Raw genomic sequence first — 14651 nt, forward strand, 5'->3', positions numbered from 1 at the left:
TTCACTAGTTATGGGTCTGTTCAAATTTTCTATTTCTTCCCGTTTGAGTTTTGGTAGTGTGTGGGTATTTAGGAATTTGTCCATTTCTTCCATGTTGTCCAGTTTGTTAGCATATAATTTTTCCTAGTATTCCCTGATAGTTGCTTGTATTTCTGAGGGATTGGTTGTAATAAATCCATTTTCATGCATGATGTTTATCTATTTGGGTCCTCTCTCTTTTCTTTTTGAGAAGCCTGGCTATAAGTTTATCAATTTTGTTTATTTTTTTAAAAAACAAACTTTTGGTTTCATTGATACGCTCTACTGTTTTTTTTTTTCCTGGATTCTATATTGTTTATTTCTTCTCTGATCTTTATTATTTCTCTTCTTCTGCTGGGTTTGTGGTGTCTTTGCTGTTCTGCTTCTAGTTCCTTTAGGTGTGCTGTTAGATTTTGTATTTGGGATTTTTCTTGTTTCTTGAGATAGGCCTGAATTGCAATGTATTACTCTTAGGACTGCCTTTGCTGCAACACAAAAGGTTTGGATTGTTGTATTTTCGTTTTCATTTGTTTCCATATATTTTTAAATTTCTTCTCTAATTGCCTGGTTTACGCATTTGTTCTTTAGAAGGATGTTAAGGAACATGCTTTTGGAGGTTTTCCAGACTTTTTCCTGTGGTTGATTTCAAGTTTCATAGCATTGTGATCTGAAAGTGTGCATGGTGTGATCTCCATTCTTTCATATTTATTAAGGGCTGTTGTGTGACCCAGTATGTGATCTATCTTGGAGAATATTCCATGTTGACTTGAGAAGAAGGTATATTCTGCTGCTTTGGGATGTAGAGTTCTAAATATACTGTCAAGTCCATCTGGTCCAATGTATCATTCAGAGCTCTTGTTCCTTTATTGATTCTGTCCATTGTTGTAAGTGGAGTATTAAAATCCCCTGCTATCACCACATTCTTATCAATAAGATTGCTTATGTTTGTGAATAATTGTTTTATATATTTGGGTACTTCTAAATTCGCTGCATAGACATTTATTATTGTTAGCTCTTCCTGATGGATAGACCCTGTAATTATTGTATAATGTCCTTCTTCATCTCTTGTTACAGCCTTTAAAGTCCAGTTTGTCTGATATAAGTATGGCTATGCCAGCTTTCTTTTGACTTCCAGTGGCATGATAGATGGTTCTCCACCCTCTCACTTTCCATCTGAAGGGGTCATTAGGTCTAAATGAGTATCTTGTAGACAGCAAATAGATGAGTCTTGTTTTTTTTTTTTTTATCCATTATGATACCCTATGTATTTTGATTGTAGCATTTAGTCCATTTACATTCAGTGTTATTATTGAAAGATATGGGTTTAGATTCATTGTGGTATCTGTAGGTTTCATGCTTGTAGTGGTATCTCTGGTACTTTGTGGTCCTTGCAACATTTCATTCACAGAGTCCCCCTTAGGATCTCTTGTAGGGCTGGTTTAGTGGTGATGAATTCCTTCAGTTTTTGTTTGTTTGGGAAAACCTTTATCTCTCCTATTCTGAATGACACACTTGCTGGATAAAGGGTTCTTGGCTGCATATTTTTTCTGTTCATCACATTGAAGATTTCCTGCCATTCCTTTCTGGCCTGCCAAGTTTCAGTAGATAGGTCTGCTACTACCCTTATGTATCTACTTTTGCATGTTAAGGCCTGTTTATCCCTAGCTGCTTTCAGAATTCTCTCTTTATCCTTGTATTTTGCCAGTTTCACTAAGATATGTTGTGCAGAAGATCGATTAAAGTTATATCTGAAGGGAGTTCTCTGTGCCTCTTGGATTTCAACATCTGTTTGCTTCCCCAGATTGGACAAGTTCTCAGCTATGATTTGTTCAAGTACATAAGCCCCTTTCTCTCTTCTTCTTCTTCTGGAATTCCTATGATATAGATAATGTTCTGTTTGATCAAATCACTTAGTTCTCTAATTCTTCCCTCCTGATCATGGATTTTTTTATCTCTCTTTTTCTCAGCTTCCTCTTTTTCCATAATTTTATCTTCTAATTCACCTGTTCTCCCCTCTGCACCTTCAATCCACGCTGTGGCTGTCTCCATTTTATTTTGCACCTCATTTATAGCATTTTTTAATTCATCATGACTATTTTTTAGTCACTTGATCTCTGCAGCAATAGATTCTCTGTGTCTTCTGTGCTTTTTTCGAGCCCAGCAATTAATTTTATGACTATTATTCTAAATTCTTGTTCAGTTATGTTGCTTACATCTGTTTTGATCAGTTCTTTAGCTGTCACTTCTTCCTGGAATTCTTTTGAGGAGAATTCTTCCATTTCATCATTTTGGCTAGTTTTCTGTTCCTTATAAGTTTTAAAAGCTTGTTATGTGCTCTGCACCTGCGAGCACTGCTATATTAAAGAGGGGTCATACACTTTTCAGGGCCTGGCTCTTCAGGAGGTGTTTTTTGGAGAGTGTTTACTTGCTCTCTGTTGTTGTGACTTTGGTTATTTTATTTCCCTACTCGTAGTGATGTTTTGGACCCTCTACCAGGTGTGCTTTGATTTGTTCCCTGAAGTAGCCTTGGAAAGGAAAACAAACAGGAAACAAAAACACACAAATAAAACACACAAAAATTAAAAAAGTAAAAAGTAAAACAATTAAAAAGCAAAAAACTAGAAACACCACCTACAAGTAAAGGACAGGGTGGAGGCGGTGCCAGTGAAAGAGCACATACAAAGAGAGAAATGACAGGGGTGGGGGTGGGGGGAGAAAAAATAAGCATCGATTAGGCAGAGAGACTGAAAGACTTCATCCAGAGACAGAGAAAGGAAAATAAGGAAGGAGTCGGGGGGAAAAGAAACAAAAGATACAGTTACCCAGACAGCTAAGCTATATGGCTTGATTATTCCAGAGAGAGAGGGAGAGAGAGAGAGAGAGAGAAAGGAAAGTAAAGAAGAACGTGTAGAACATGTATCAAGAGAATGGATTAAATATGTCTGTTTAAACAAACCAATAACCAGAGTAACCAGCCTAGAGGAGGGAAGAGATAAGAAGGAGAAATGGAAGGGAGAATATATCTATATATCAAGAATCTTCCTAGAATTAATCCAGACAATGCAGCAGTGCTGGTCTGGAGGAGGGGCCATCTGGTTCCACAGCGTCTATCCTGCTCCAGTAGACACTCAGTAACCAGGAGCAGAGGGGTGTGGTTTGGTGTAGGCTGGTCCCGCCTCTACTGTGAGCCCCTTCTTGGTGGTGATGATGGTGGTGGGGAGAAAAATGGCGACACCCCAGTCGCTTCTTCACAACCTGGTGTCCCAGATCACTCCTTTGAAGCCATCCTCACTGTGCCACGGGCTCAGACAAGACTCCTGTGCCCTGGCACTTGGCTGGGAATTAAACTCCCGCTCTGTGCGCCCCGGTACTGGGGAAGCACCTCTCCATGCTGCCCGATGTGTGGTCCTGGCTGGTTATGTCCTGTGCTACAGGCCTTCGGGGGAGGGGACCAGTTTCTCCTGCTGCAGACTGCGCCCCTGACCTACCACTGTACCCCGAGGTGGCTCCCCACTCCCCAGGTGTGAGAACAGGGCAGCCAGCCCCAGTCCAAAGAAAGCCCTGCAGTTAGAGATGGGATCCCTCTTTGTCCCAGTTGGAGGTTTTTCTCTTGTCCAGATAATACTCCTATGCTTCCCCAGCTGCTCTCTCCTCCATTCGTCTCTCCGCAGAAGGGGATCCTCCCCTCTGTGCCTACGTGGCCCATTTTATCCCCCCCAGTTCGCAATCATCCACCTATGGTCCATCAGGTTGTCCCAGTTTCTTCCTGATAGACTCAGTCTCTTTTTCTCCCAGACTCTTGGGGTACAAAGTTCTTTGGCTTCAAAGGACTTCCAAAGCGCTTCTTTGTTTGAGAGACGCTGGGAAGTACGGATCCCCCTACTTCTCCAGCATGTTTGCTGCTTGCTCAGTATGTGACATTTAAATAAAGACAATTGGTATAATATTCTATGGAATGTCTTTTCAGACTAAAAGTTTTTGAACAACATGTCTGAGAATAATAGTTCATGATATATAACTCAATGAAAGCCTTTAGTTTCTAAAATTTATCTAAATTTCTAAGTATTTGCATTAAAATTCATTCCCTGTAAAATAAAAAGAGCATGTAACTAAATTCTCAGCATTTAGGAGGCCTTCAATAAATGGTTTTTGTATGACATGAATGAATGAAGTAGTAAAGTTAGCCAATTTTTTAGGCAAAAAGGATGAAAGACATATACCATTATTTTACCATTAAGTATAAATATAAACATTATTCAAACATTATGTTATAGAAATAAAAGAAACAGGAAACAGGGACACCTGGGTGGCTCAGTCAGTTAAGTATCCAAGTATGGCTCAGGTCATGATCTTGCAGTTTGTGATTTTGAGCCTACCGTCGGGCTCTGTGCTGACAGTTCAGAGTGTGGAGCCTGCTTTGGATTCTGTGTCTCCTTCTCTTTCTGCCCCTCCCCTGCTTGCACACGTGCTCTCTCTCAAAAATAAAAATAAACATTTAAAATAAAAAGAAATAAAGAAACAAACTCTAAGTGTGGATGATAAAAATATAAAGAATTTATTTAGTCATCATGGTAGACAAAAATAACTATGTATTATCAAAATGATAATTTATTGATTTAATAGTAATAATGGATCTCTTCTAGCCCACAAAGCATCCAAATTTGCAGTGAGAAGTCTAAGAGGAGGTGCTATGTAAAAGTAAGTCATAAATATAAGAGACAGTGTTATAGCCTCAGTGAAGATGCCAGATGATGGCAGATTTGGAGCCTACTTTTTTGTCAAACCTTTTTAATGAGGAAGGCATAGCCACTTAAACCTGCTTCAAACAAGCAAAGTGATCTAGGAAGGTGTTCATTGGGTCAGTGACTGGACAAACTCTGGACTCATGATGAGATCAATTAGAGAAATAGTCATAGGAAAACTGGGCCATTACAAAAACCCCAAGCAACTAATCAAAGGCATTTTTGGTGTCTTACCGAGCTGGGGAGAATCTTTCAGCTATAAATACCCAAAGAATGCCGGATAATTTTAGAAAAATAGAGATGATGGATTAAAAGGAAAATTGACATTTTAGTTTTTGATGGTTTTTGTTACATTGATGGAAGTTTGATGTAGATAAAAATCCAACATTAAAAAAAGACAGTGATAGCTAAAGAAAATATAAACCAAAATTATCTCCTGTTGAGGATTTTACACACACACACACACACACACACACACGCACACACACGCACACACACACATTCTACATCAATCCTTTGGATGTCATGCTTAAAATGCGACTGATTCCCTAATATTAATGACAGTAATAATAGCAATAGCTTCTATTGTGTTAACTACTTTACCTTTATCATATAATTTAAGCTTCAGAATATGCCTGTAAGGTATTATTAACACTTTACAGAGGAGGAAACTGAGGACCAGAGGGGTTGAATAACTTGGCCAAAAGTCACTGAGCTAAAAATGTAGTAAACTGGAATTTGTAAGCGATCTGAGTTCAGAATCAAGGAGCTTGACCTCCATGCTACACTGCCTAGTGTATGGTTAATGCATCCCAATCTCAGAAAGGTCACCACACGCTGTTATGGGCTCTACACAATGTACACAGACATCAGTTTGAAAAAAATGCTCCAGTGACTTCCTCACTTAAGAATTCCTGCCTCCCACAGTTCTGCTGTAAAAATCTCCATCTGTGCCTTTTTACTTTCTGGCATTCCTTCTGCTGTCCTTTGGATCCTGAAGCAGAATTTTCTATGAATATTGAATTTCTACCTTTTGCTACTTGGTACATTTTGCTTTCTGTCGACAAGTCTGCTGCACTACTCGTGATGGTTTTTTCCGATGTGTTACAGAATTCTTCAAACCAGTTCTTCTGGTGTCATCTATAATACTATATTGGTAATATTCAGAGGGTAAACATGGGCATTTAGCCTCCATGAGACACTGATTGACTCAGTGGAGTGATAGGGGACTCTGTTTCCTCTGATCACAGTAATAGGAAAAAGTATTAACCCACCAAGGAGAGTAAGAGTTTGTAAAAATAATGCGATGAAGATAGATGATTGGAGGGGAATATAGAATTGAGATTGTTGATAGGCGTCATGAAAAGATTGTTTTAAATGACTATTCTTAATTTGTTTCACCCCGAATAATTTTATAGGTATTGTAAACCTACCTACTCTTCTTTGGATATTCACAGCTGATATATTTCTTCCTTTATTTACTATATACTGGACACTGTGTTATCAAGATACTTATTAATATTTCAAGCTAATGCAGGAATAAATAATTATGATTCTTTAAGAGGAAAATAAAAAAAGTAGGAGAATTCAGATTTAATAGTTGAGATTATTTCAATAATCTTTAACACAAAGACTTTATGTAATATCTTCATGGTCATTTTATGGTCATTTACAAGCAAACATAAAAAGTTTATTGTTGTTATTGCTGTCATTGAGCAAGGACTTCAATATTCCACTAACAATTGTTATGACAGTTGTAAGTTCAGAGTGATTTTATTAGTAAGATATACTGAATATTATGTTTGAATAATCACTGCAGAAAATGATTGCTTTTAGTAGGTGAATTGCTTTTTCAGGTGAATACTTCTCTACGAAGAAAATTCATGATAAAGTCAATGATTTTGTCTCAATTGCTAGTGAAAATGCATGAAGACATGATATCCAGACCCAAGATATCAGTCAACTGGGAGACAATTCAGAAGCTTTTGATTTCTATACAAATGAATTTCTAAGATGTCAATTGTCTCTTCAGGGACCTATGCTGTGGGGGAAAGATTTGGTTTAGTTGTCTATTTCCTTTCTCCTATTATGTTGAATATCCATGAAGGTGCTTCAATCCCTCAAGTTGTAGTTTTATATGTCTTCTTTATTTTGAAGTGTACCTCATTATAATTTACATACTTATCTACTAATTTGTACATTATTTACATATTTATACAAACCAACATATTTATAAATTGAAATACATTTGCATCTTGGCAGTTTATGTTGTTCTTGTCTCTCTTAAAAAATGAGCCAGCAGGCAGTGGAGACTAATGATACAGTTTTCTTGGGGCACCTGGGTGGTTCAGTAGGTTAAGTGTCTGACTCTGGATTTCAGCTCAGGTCATGATCTCACAGTTCATAAGTTTGAGCCCCACATCAGGCGCTGCGCTGACAGTGTGGGGCCTGCTTGGGATTCTCTTTCTTTGTTCCTCTCCCATTTGTGTGCTCTCTCTCTCGCTCTCTCTCTCTCTCTCAAAATAAGTAAACTTAAAAAATGATATTGTTTTCTTTGGTTATTGTAGATTTGGTCTCATAAAGAAACACTGTGCATGGTATGTATTTGTAAGCGCAGTGAGGAGTCCATTGCTCTGGGTTCATAGAGAGATTCTCCACTGTATCTGCTCAGTCCCATCTTAGTGGGGGCAACTTTCTTCAAGTTTCCAACTCTACTCAACATGTTCAAATTCCTGATGAAATTCTTTTTCTTATGGCTTGTAAGGGTCCCTACCTGCTCTGTGGTGATGTGTCTCCAGTCAGTAGAGGGGTCAACACTGGAAGATAACTTATCTCGAGTCTCTTGTTTCTTCTCTGGGTTTTATGATGGAAACTTTGTCTTTTGTTCTCCTTTTTGCTTCAGAGACTTTTGACCCTCTAATCTAATGATCTTTCCCCTTCCCTCAAACTTTGTCTTCAGTCCTGAAAGAGGAAAAAACCCAGCCCTCAGATTTCTTTAGATCTTTTTTTTCCCTCCATCTTAAGAGTGGGCTTGGGTGAAGAAAATTTTTCTTGAGATAAACATTAGAGGAAAGAAGGAAAGTTAAATTCACTAATAGTGACTAGATTGATCTTTTATGATAACACCACATATATATTAACATTTTGCATAACCTATAGCATAAAAATATACATATGCCTATGTAAAGTATACAGCTGGTAATTATATAACTTAATTTTGATGATTCAGAAGAAACTTCATAGTCTTTCAATTATATTAAGAACCTTAAGTGAAATTGAGATTGAATTGAAGGTAAACTGAACTTATCATCTCAAAACCTAACTCATATTTTTGTTTTAATATCAGTGAACTTATTTATATATATGTCTCTTCATAAGATAAGGTTTGCAGAAAAATTAGTTTAATTGAGTTTCAAATTTGATTCTACACTAGTAAGTTTTTTACTATAGTAAATATTTTCTACTTCATATGTAACCATTTAAGAAAAACATGCATGAGAAACAATAGCATAAAAATAAAAAGACTTTTGACTTCTTTGTTGAGCTTCATCCTATTTTCTTTTTTGTAGATATGCCTCACTGGTAAAATCAGTAATTCTCCACACAATAAAGCATTGTATAGCATGTCTGTGAATTCTGTTTTCATGCAATGCAACCTATTAGGGAGAGCTGATTTTTAAAAGACTATCAAAATCCCAGGCCATCAATAGAGATAAGCTTGTGTTTATTGAGAATTGATTTGAATCATGGGCTATTAGAGTGGAAAGTTACCTAGAGAAACTTCTTCATATATATAGGTGAGAAAAACTGAGATCCAGAAGGCTGAAGCCAATCTTCTAAGGAGCACTGTTTTACATATACATATACATGTGCACATTCATGTGTATATATATATTTTAAATTACATAATCTAAATATGTATATATTCTAATTCATTATATTATTTTTGAAAAAGTTCAGTTATTTTATTAAAGATAAATATTTAAATGCACAATATTTTTGGAGTATTTCTTTGTTATTAAAATTTATTCCACTGAAATGACAGCTTAAAATGTGTAACTCCTATGCCAATTTATAATTCTCTTATTTGTATTGAACTAGGGCTTGGAGATGGACCATACATGCTGGCAAATTATGGACAGAGTGGCCTTGTTCTGGGGGCCAATATGACCAGTAGAAGCATTTTCTCTTTGCGAAGGGGTAGTATTCATGGCAACTTGTTTTTTAATTTTATGATCACTCCAGGCCTTTTTAAAGAGAAGGCATCATGTAAGTATGATTTCCAATTGAAAATATGAATTTTATTTTCCCTTTACATTTTTTCATTTATTCATGCAGTAAATAATAATTTGGGATCTAATATGTTTATGACATTTTTTTAAGCTGTCCTAAAGGAAGTAAAATGAAATAAGACACTGGTAGGGCACCTGGGTGCCTCAGTCAGTTAAGCATTTGACTCTCGATTTTGGCTCAGGTCACGATCTCACAGTTTGGGAAATTGAGCCCTACATTGGGCTCTGCACTGACAGAGTGGAGCCTGCTTGGGATTCTCTCTGTCCCTCCCTCTCTCTGCTACTCCCCTGCTCATGTGCTCGTTCTCTCTCTCTCTCTCTCTCTCTCTCTCTCTCTCTCTCTCAAAAATAAGTAAATAAATATAAAAAATAAGACACTTGTACATGAACCAACTATCTCTTTTGTATATAAAATCTTCTCTTTGTTTATCTGTTGGCATACATATGTATTAGGATGGCAATTATTTAATTAAATTTTGGGTCCTACATAAAACACAACTTAAATTTTCATAGTAGCCATCACAGACTTGAATTGAAATTTTTGAAATTTTGATTTGATCACAGAAATTAAATACTACGAAAATAAATCAGAATCCAGACAGTCATTGAGACAGCCTGTTACCCTTATATGGCCTTGTCTGTCCTGGTACCTGGTCCCACATTTACTGTTTTGCATATGCAGATCACTATTGGTCATATCCACTTGGCACCCGTTCCAACTGGTGGTTAGTGTCCCTTTCTGATCTGGTGATGCTCAGCCTACATCAGTTATACTAGTCCTATGTAGAATCATGCACGAAGTGTTGTATGAATTTGAAAATATTTGTTACGTGAATCCAACCTAACTTTTATTTATTCTGAGAAATATTCTGATTTTCTAGTTAGAATGAATTACTTCTTTCTTGTAAAAAGAACTCCCTTAGGTCTTTTTAATCTGTGAAAACACCTATCACAGTCTGCAGTTCCAATTTATATGTTAGTCATATACTTTTCCTCTGATACAGAGTTCATTTATTCCTTTTTGCATCTCCCAGTTCTCAGCAGAGGGACTTACAAGTTTTAAGATACAATCAATGCCTTTGGAATCACCTATTAGACTTGAGAGAGCTCTTCATTTTATGATTATAATAATGTTTTTAATAGAAAAATCCTAATGGACTAAACTAAAAAATTAAAACCTAAAAAAATTAAGGCCTAAGAAATTAAACCTGAAAATCTCAATTTTAAACCTTTTTATATCAGGGCACCTGGGTGGCTCAGTTGGTTAAATGTCTGACTCTTGATTTCGACTTTGTTCATGATCTCACAGTTCTGATTTCAAGACCTGTGTCATGCTGCTTGCTGACAGTGAGAAGCTTGCTTGGGATTCTCTCTCTCTGCCCTTACCCCACTTTCTCTCTCTCTCTCTCTCTCTCTCTCTCTCAAAATATAAATAAACTTTAAAAACAACAACAAAACAAAAACCCTTTTATATCATGGACTTTACAAATATAAGGAAAAGTTCTAAAGCATATAACAAAAAAGGGATGACATTTCTCAAGTGTTTTGTAGTTGTTTGTTAGCCATTTGATCATCTATTGGGAAATAGACAATAATGTTGAGCAAATAGTTTTTCTTAATTCAGCAAAATCGCTTGCAAGAACATTGCCCATTTAGAGCCCAGTGATATTGAAATTCAGGGACATGCCTAAATTGTTCTGTTTCCCTTTTCTTTTATGTCATCCAATTTAGCCATTTATAGATTTTGTGCATTTGAAAATGTTAAAGCTTGCAAATACAAATACGTGTCCAATTAATCACTGAATTACTTGTATGAAATTGTGCATTCTGGGATCCTAAGTTGATATGTCTTCCCCGCCCCCCCCAAGGACATGAGAAATTACTTAAAAAAATAGAACTCATTGAAGACTGATTTTTTTTTGAGCTGTCACTGTTATTCATTACTCTAAGATACTAATTTTCCTTTTAGAGATCTTATAATTCACTTCTGAAATCTTTGAGACTGGTATTAATTATATATGGCAGTTATGCAGTTCTGTTTTTGTCCCATTGATAAATACATTTTATAATGCTCATGTTGATGATCTGCTCTCTTCAGAGAACCCAGTGAGGTGTCAAATGCACTGTTCTATGTTTTACAGCATTGGTGCTTGTTTCCTTTGAATCTGCTGAGAGGCCAAACTATTTTCTCTATGTCCACGATGATGACAGTCTTAGTTTGGAACTGTGGCAGGCAAATTCGGCCTTTCATCGGAGAGCCACGTTTTTCCACCATCAGGGGCTCTGGATTCCTGGTTACAGTGCTTTTGAGTTATACAGCAAGAAAGGCTTTTTCATCATCCTTACAGATTCTAGTGTCAAAGCATCAAAATATGATGATTCTGAAGAATTCAAACATTCAAGTAGCTTCAGCATAGAAGGTATGGTTCCTGAGATCTTCAAAAGGAGAGTCCATAGAGAGTTTACGTTATGGCAAAATGTTTATCAAATTTTATTTTTTAAGTCATTCTTAAAGGAGTACAAGTAGATCAAATTGTATGACTTTGGGTAAGTTTCTTAACCTCTTTATCCTTCAGTTTTTATGAAATTAGAATGGAGAAAATAATAAAACCTACTTTATAGAGTTATTATATCACATAAATTAATTGGTAAATTCCTTACAACAGCCTTAAATAATGTTACTTTTAATTATGGCTCCAATTACTACTTTCAGTGCTATCTGAACTTTGGAAATAGAGCTTACTTGTATCTCTTGGGTTTACCTCTAGTTTCCTAGAAGGCAACTTCTCAATAACCTGATTCTTAATGATAAAGATGGCATGTTTATCTCTGTCTTTTGAATAATAGGGTATCTGGTTCCACTGACCTCTGGAAGATTTCTCATGTTCATTGGAAGCCTGATTTTATTTCTAGAAATCCTTACAGTTTTATAGCTATTTATAGCCGTTGAATTTTCTGAATTGCAGAGAGGAATCTTCACGGACTCATCTGATGTTTAAAAGTCATGATTTGTTTTCAAAACCTAGGAGCTTGACATATGCTTTGGCTATCCCAAACAAACTGTTTCATTTTAACATTTTGTTTCTTTCATTAATTCACCTGCCTTTTCTGTTGTGGATAAATTTCTGTAAACTTCAATAGTCTTTGGATTTTAAAAATTCAGATGAGCTTCAATTTTTTTTCCTATTAAAAAGGGTTCCTGTACTCATGAGGAAAAGAGTCACTGACATATCAATACCATATTTTTACTTGAGTTTCCTTGAAAGTTGAACATTTTGATCCTCTATTTCCCCTCAACCTAGAAATCTACTCCATTAGAATCAGACCCAGTGGCTCCACCTGAGTTTTGGACCAACTACTGCCAATGGCATCATCAGAATCTCAGAAAATGATTTTTGTGGGCTTCCTAAAACCAGGAAACTCTAGGACTCTACTCTAGTCTTGGAACCAATCCTCTCTCAGGATCCACAATTCTAGTGACCCAGCTCTAATGGCCATTCTAAATTGTAGATGCATAGATGCCTTCCCAAAAGTTTTATTTTCCTACTTGTACTTTGGAATTGCATTCTGTACCCAGAATTTGAGAAACATAACCTCTACCCTGAACTTTCTCCTTTATGGAGCGCTCGTCTTCAGAGTTACTTTTGGACTGCTACTTACAGACTATTCTGTGATGTGGGAAGGGAAGAGTACTAGTAATTTGCAAGAGAAAACTCTTTAATCAAGGGAGATTTTATAACTGTAAGCATGTATTATTAAAACCCATTCATTTATTTTTGTCATCAGATAATATTTACCATGTACAAGGCAATGCTCTAAGTTCTACAACAGGAACAAAGGTGGAATGCTCTCCTTAGTTTTGATATCGGGAAACACATCTTTGATCTTGCTGTTTTCCTAACTTGGTAGGACATTTGGTCCTGCTGAGTCTCAATTTCTTCATTTGTGAAATGAAAATAATACTCAACAGGCTTGCAAAGATAAAATAGAATAATATATAAAAATTACTTTGCAAAAAGTAAAATTCCAATCAAGTTTTGGTATTATTATGATATATAGATCAATGAGAACCCACTAAATATAAAGGGAAAAGATTCAGAATTTTTCGGCCTTCTCCAACTCCTGGATTTTTCAAATCTTTGGAAAGTAGACTAACATTTAGATATTCAACATAACCATGAAACACTTTGATCACCAAACAATTGTAATGCCTTTTTCACTTGTCCTGCATTTTCTAGAGCATTATGGTCAAGGAGGGGTCAAACCCAGAAGGCTTGTTATCATAAATCATTATTTTTTAAGATGTACATTAAAATATTTACAATCTAAACTTTATTTTTCCCCAGAAATCCAGGCAGCAGTGCCCTACAGGAGGATGTGTGAATGGAGATATGAACCTTGTGCCACTCCCTGTTTTAAAACATGTAGTGACCCTGAAGCACAAGCGTGTAAATTTCTTCCACCGTAAGTCATGAGTAACCATTAAATGAGCAAATTCCAGCATTAGCAGATTCTTATCTCAACCCATTTTTTAGATCAAAAAAATTCTCAAGAATAATTTGTATATGTTCTATAATTATTAAGGAATTCATTTCATTTTATTCAAGCAATAGTTATTGAGGGTGTGCTATGTGCCAGGAAATCTAGCTGTTGTGGAATAATACTGAACAAAGCAGAGTGCCTGCCCTCATGCAGCTTACATTTTGTTGGGTTAAGGCAGAGAATAAACAAACAAAAATATAAATATGTAGTATAATACATTGTTAGATGGAGATATGTGTTATGAAGAGAAATAAAGGAAAGTAAGGGAGATAGGGAGCATAAAGCATATGTGTATCTTTGCTAATTTACATAGGGTGCTCATGGAAAAACAGATGAACAAGGTAGCGTGTGGTCAGAGATATAAAGGAAGTAAGGGAACTGGCCATGTGGATGCCTGGGGAAAGAGTCTTTCAATATGAGAACAGTGCAAAGTCCTGGGGTAGGAATTTGTTTGGCTTATTTAAATATAAACAAAGATGGGGCGCCTGGGTGGCGCAGTCGGTTAAGCGTCCGACTTCAGCCAGGTCACTATCTCGCGGTCCGTGAGTTCGAGCCCCGCGTCGGGCTCTGGGCTGATGGCTCAGAGCCTGGAGCCTGTTTCCGATTCTGTGTCTCCCTCTCTCCCTGCCCCTCCCCCGTTCATGCTCTGTCTCTCTCTGTCCCAAAAATAAATAAACGTTGAAAAAAAAAAGTTTAAAAAAAAAATAAATATAAACAAAGAAGTCAGTTAGTTGGAGCACAGTGAACAAAGTTGAGAGAGGTAGGAGATGAAACCAGAGAATCATAGTGGTGTGCAAATCTTACAGGGCCTGTGGCCCATTGTGAGTACTCTGTCTTTTTCTCTGAGCAATACCCTGGTATATTTTTAACAGAGAAGTGACATGATCTGATTTATGTTTAAGAAGTCTTCTTGGCTGTTGCAGTGACTGTTGAGGAAGGGAAGGACAAGGGCAGAACTGGTCAGTAATTCTGACAAGGTATGAAGGGGATTTCACTAGGTTGGTAGTCCTGGAAGCTATGAAAAATGTAAAGATTCTGAACATATTTTGAACTTAGG

The 14651-nt window shown here is 36.6% G+C and overlaps 1 protein-coding gene across 1 annotated transcript in view; it reads left to right on the plus strand.

Annotated features, from left to right (window-relative positions):
• The window catches only part of OTOGL (otogelin like), a 140699-nt gene that overhangs the window by 81058 nt on the left and 44990 nt on the right, over positions 1-14651 (plus strand). The window contains exons 32-34 of the mRNA XM_019835272.3: positions 8862-9029; positions 11194-11472; positions 13399-13516. Of these exons, the coding sequence (XP_019690831.2) occupies positions 8862-9029; positions 11194-11472; positions 13399-13516 (565 nt within the window). The remainder of the gene's footprint in view (positions 1-8861; positions 9030-11193; positions 11473-13398; positions 13517-14651) is intronic.

The sequence above is a fragment of the Felis catus genome, chromosome B4 (assembly GCF_018350175.1).
Source record: "Felis catus isolate Fca126 chromosome B4, F.catus_Fca126_mat1.0, whole genome shotgun sequence".
Taxonomy (NCBI): domain Eukaryota; kingdom Metazoa; phylum Chordata; class Mammalia; order Carnivora; family Felidae; genus Felis; species Felis catus.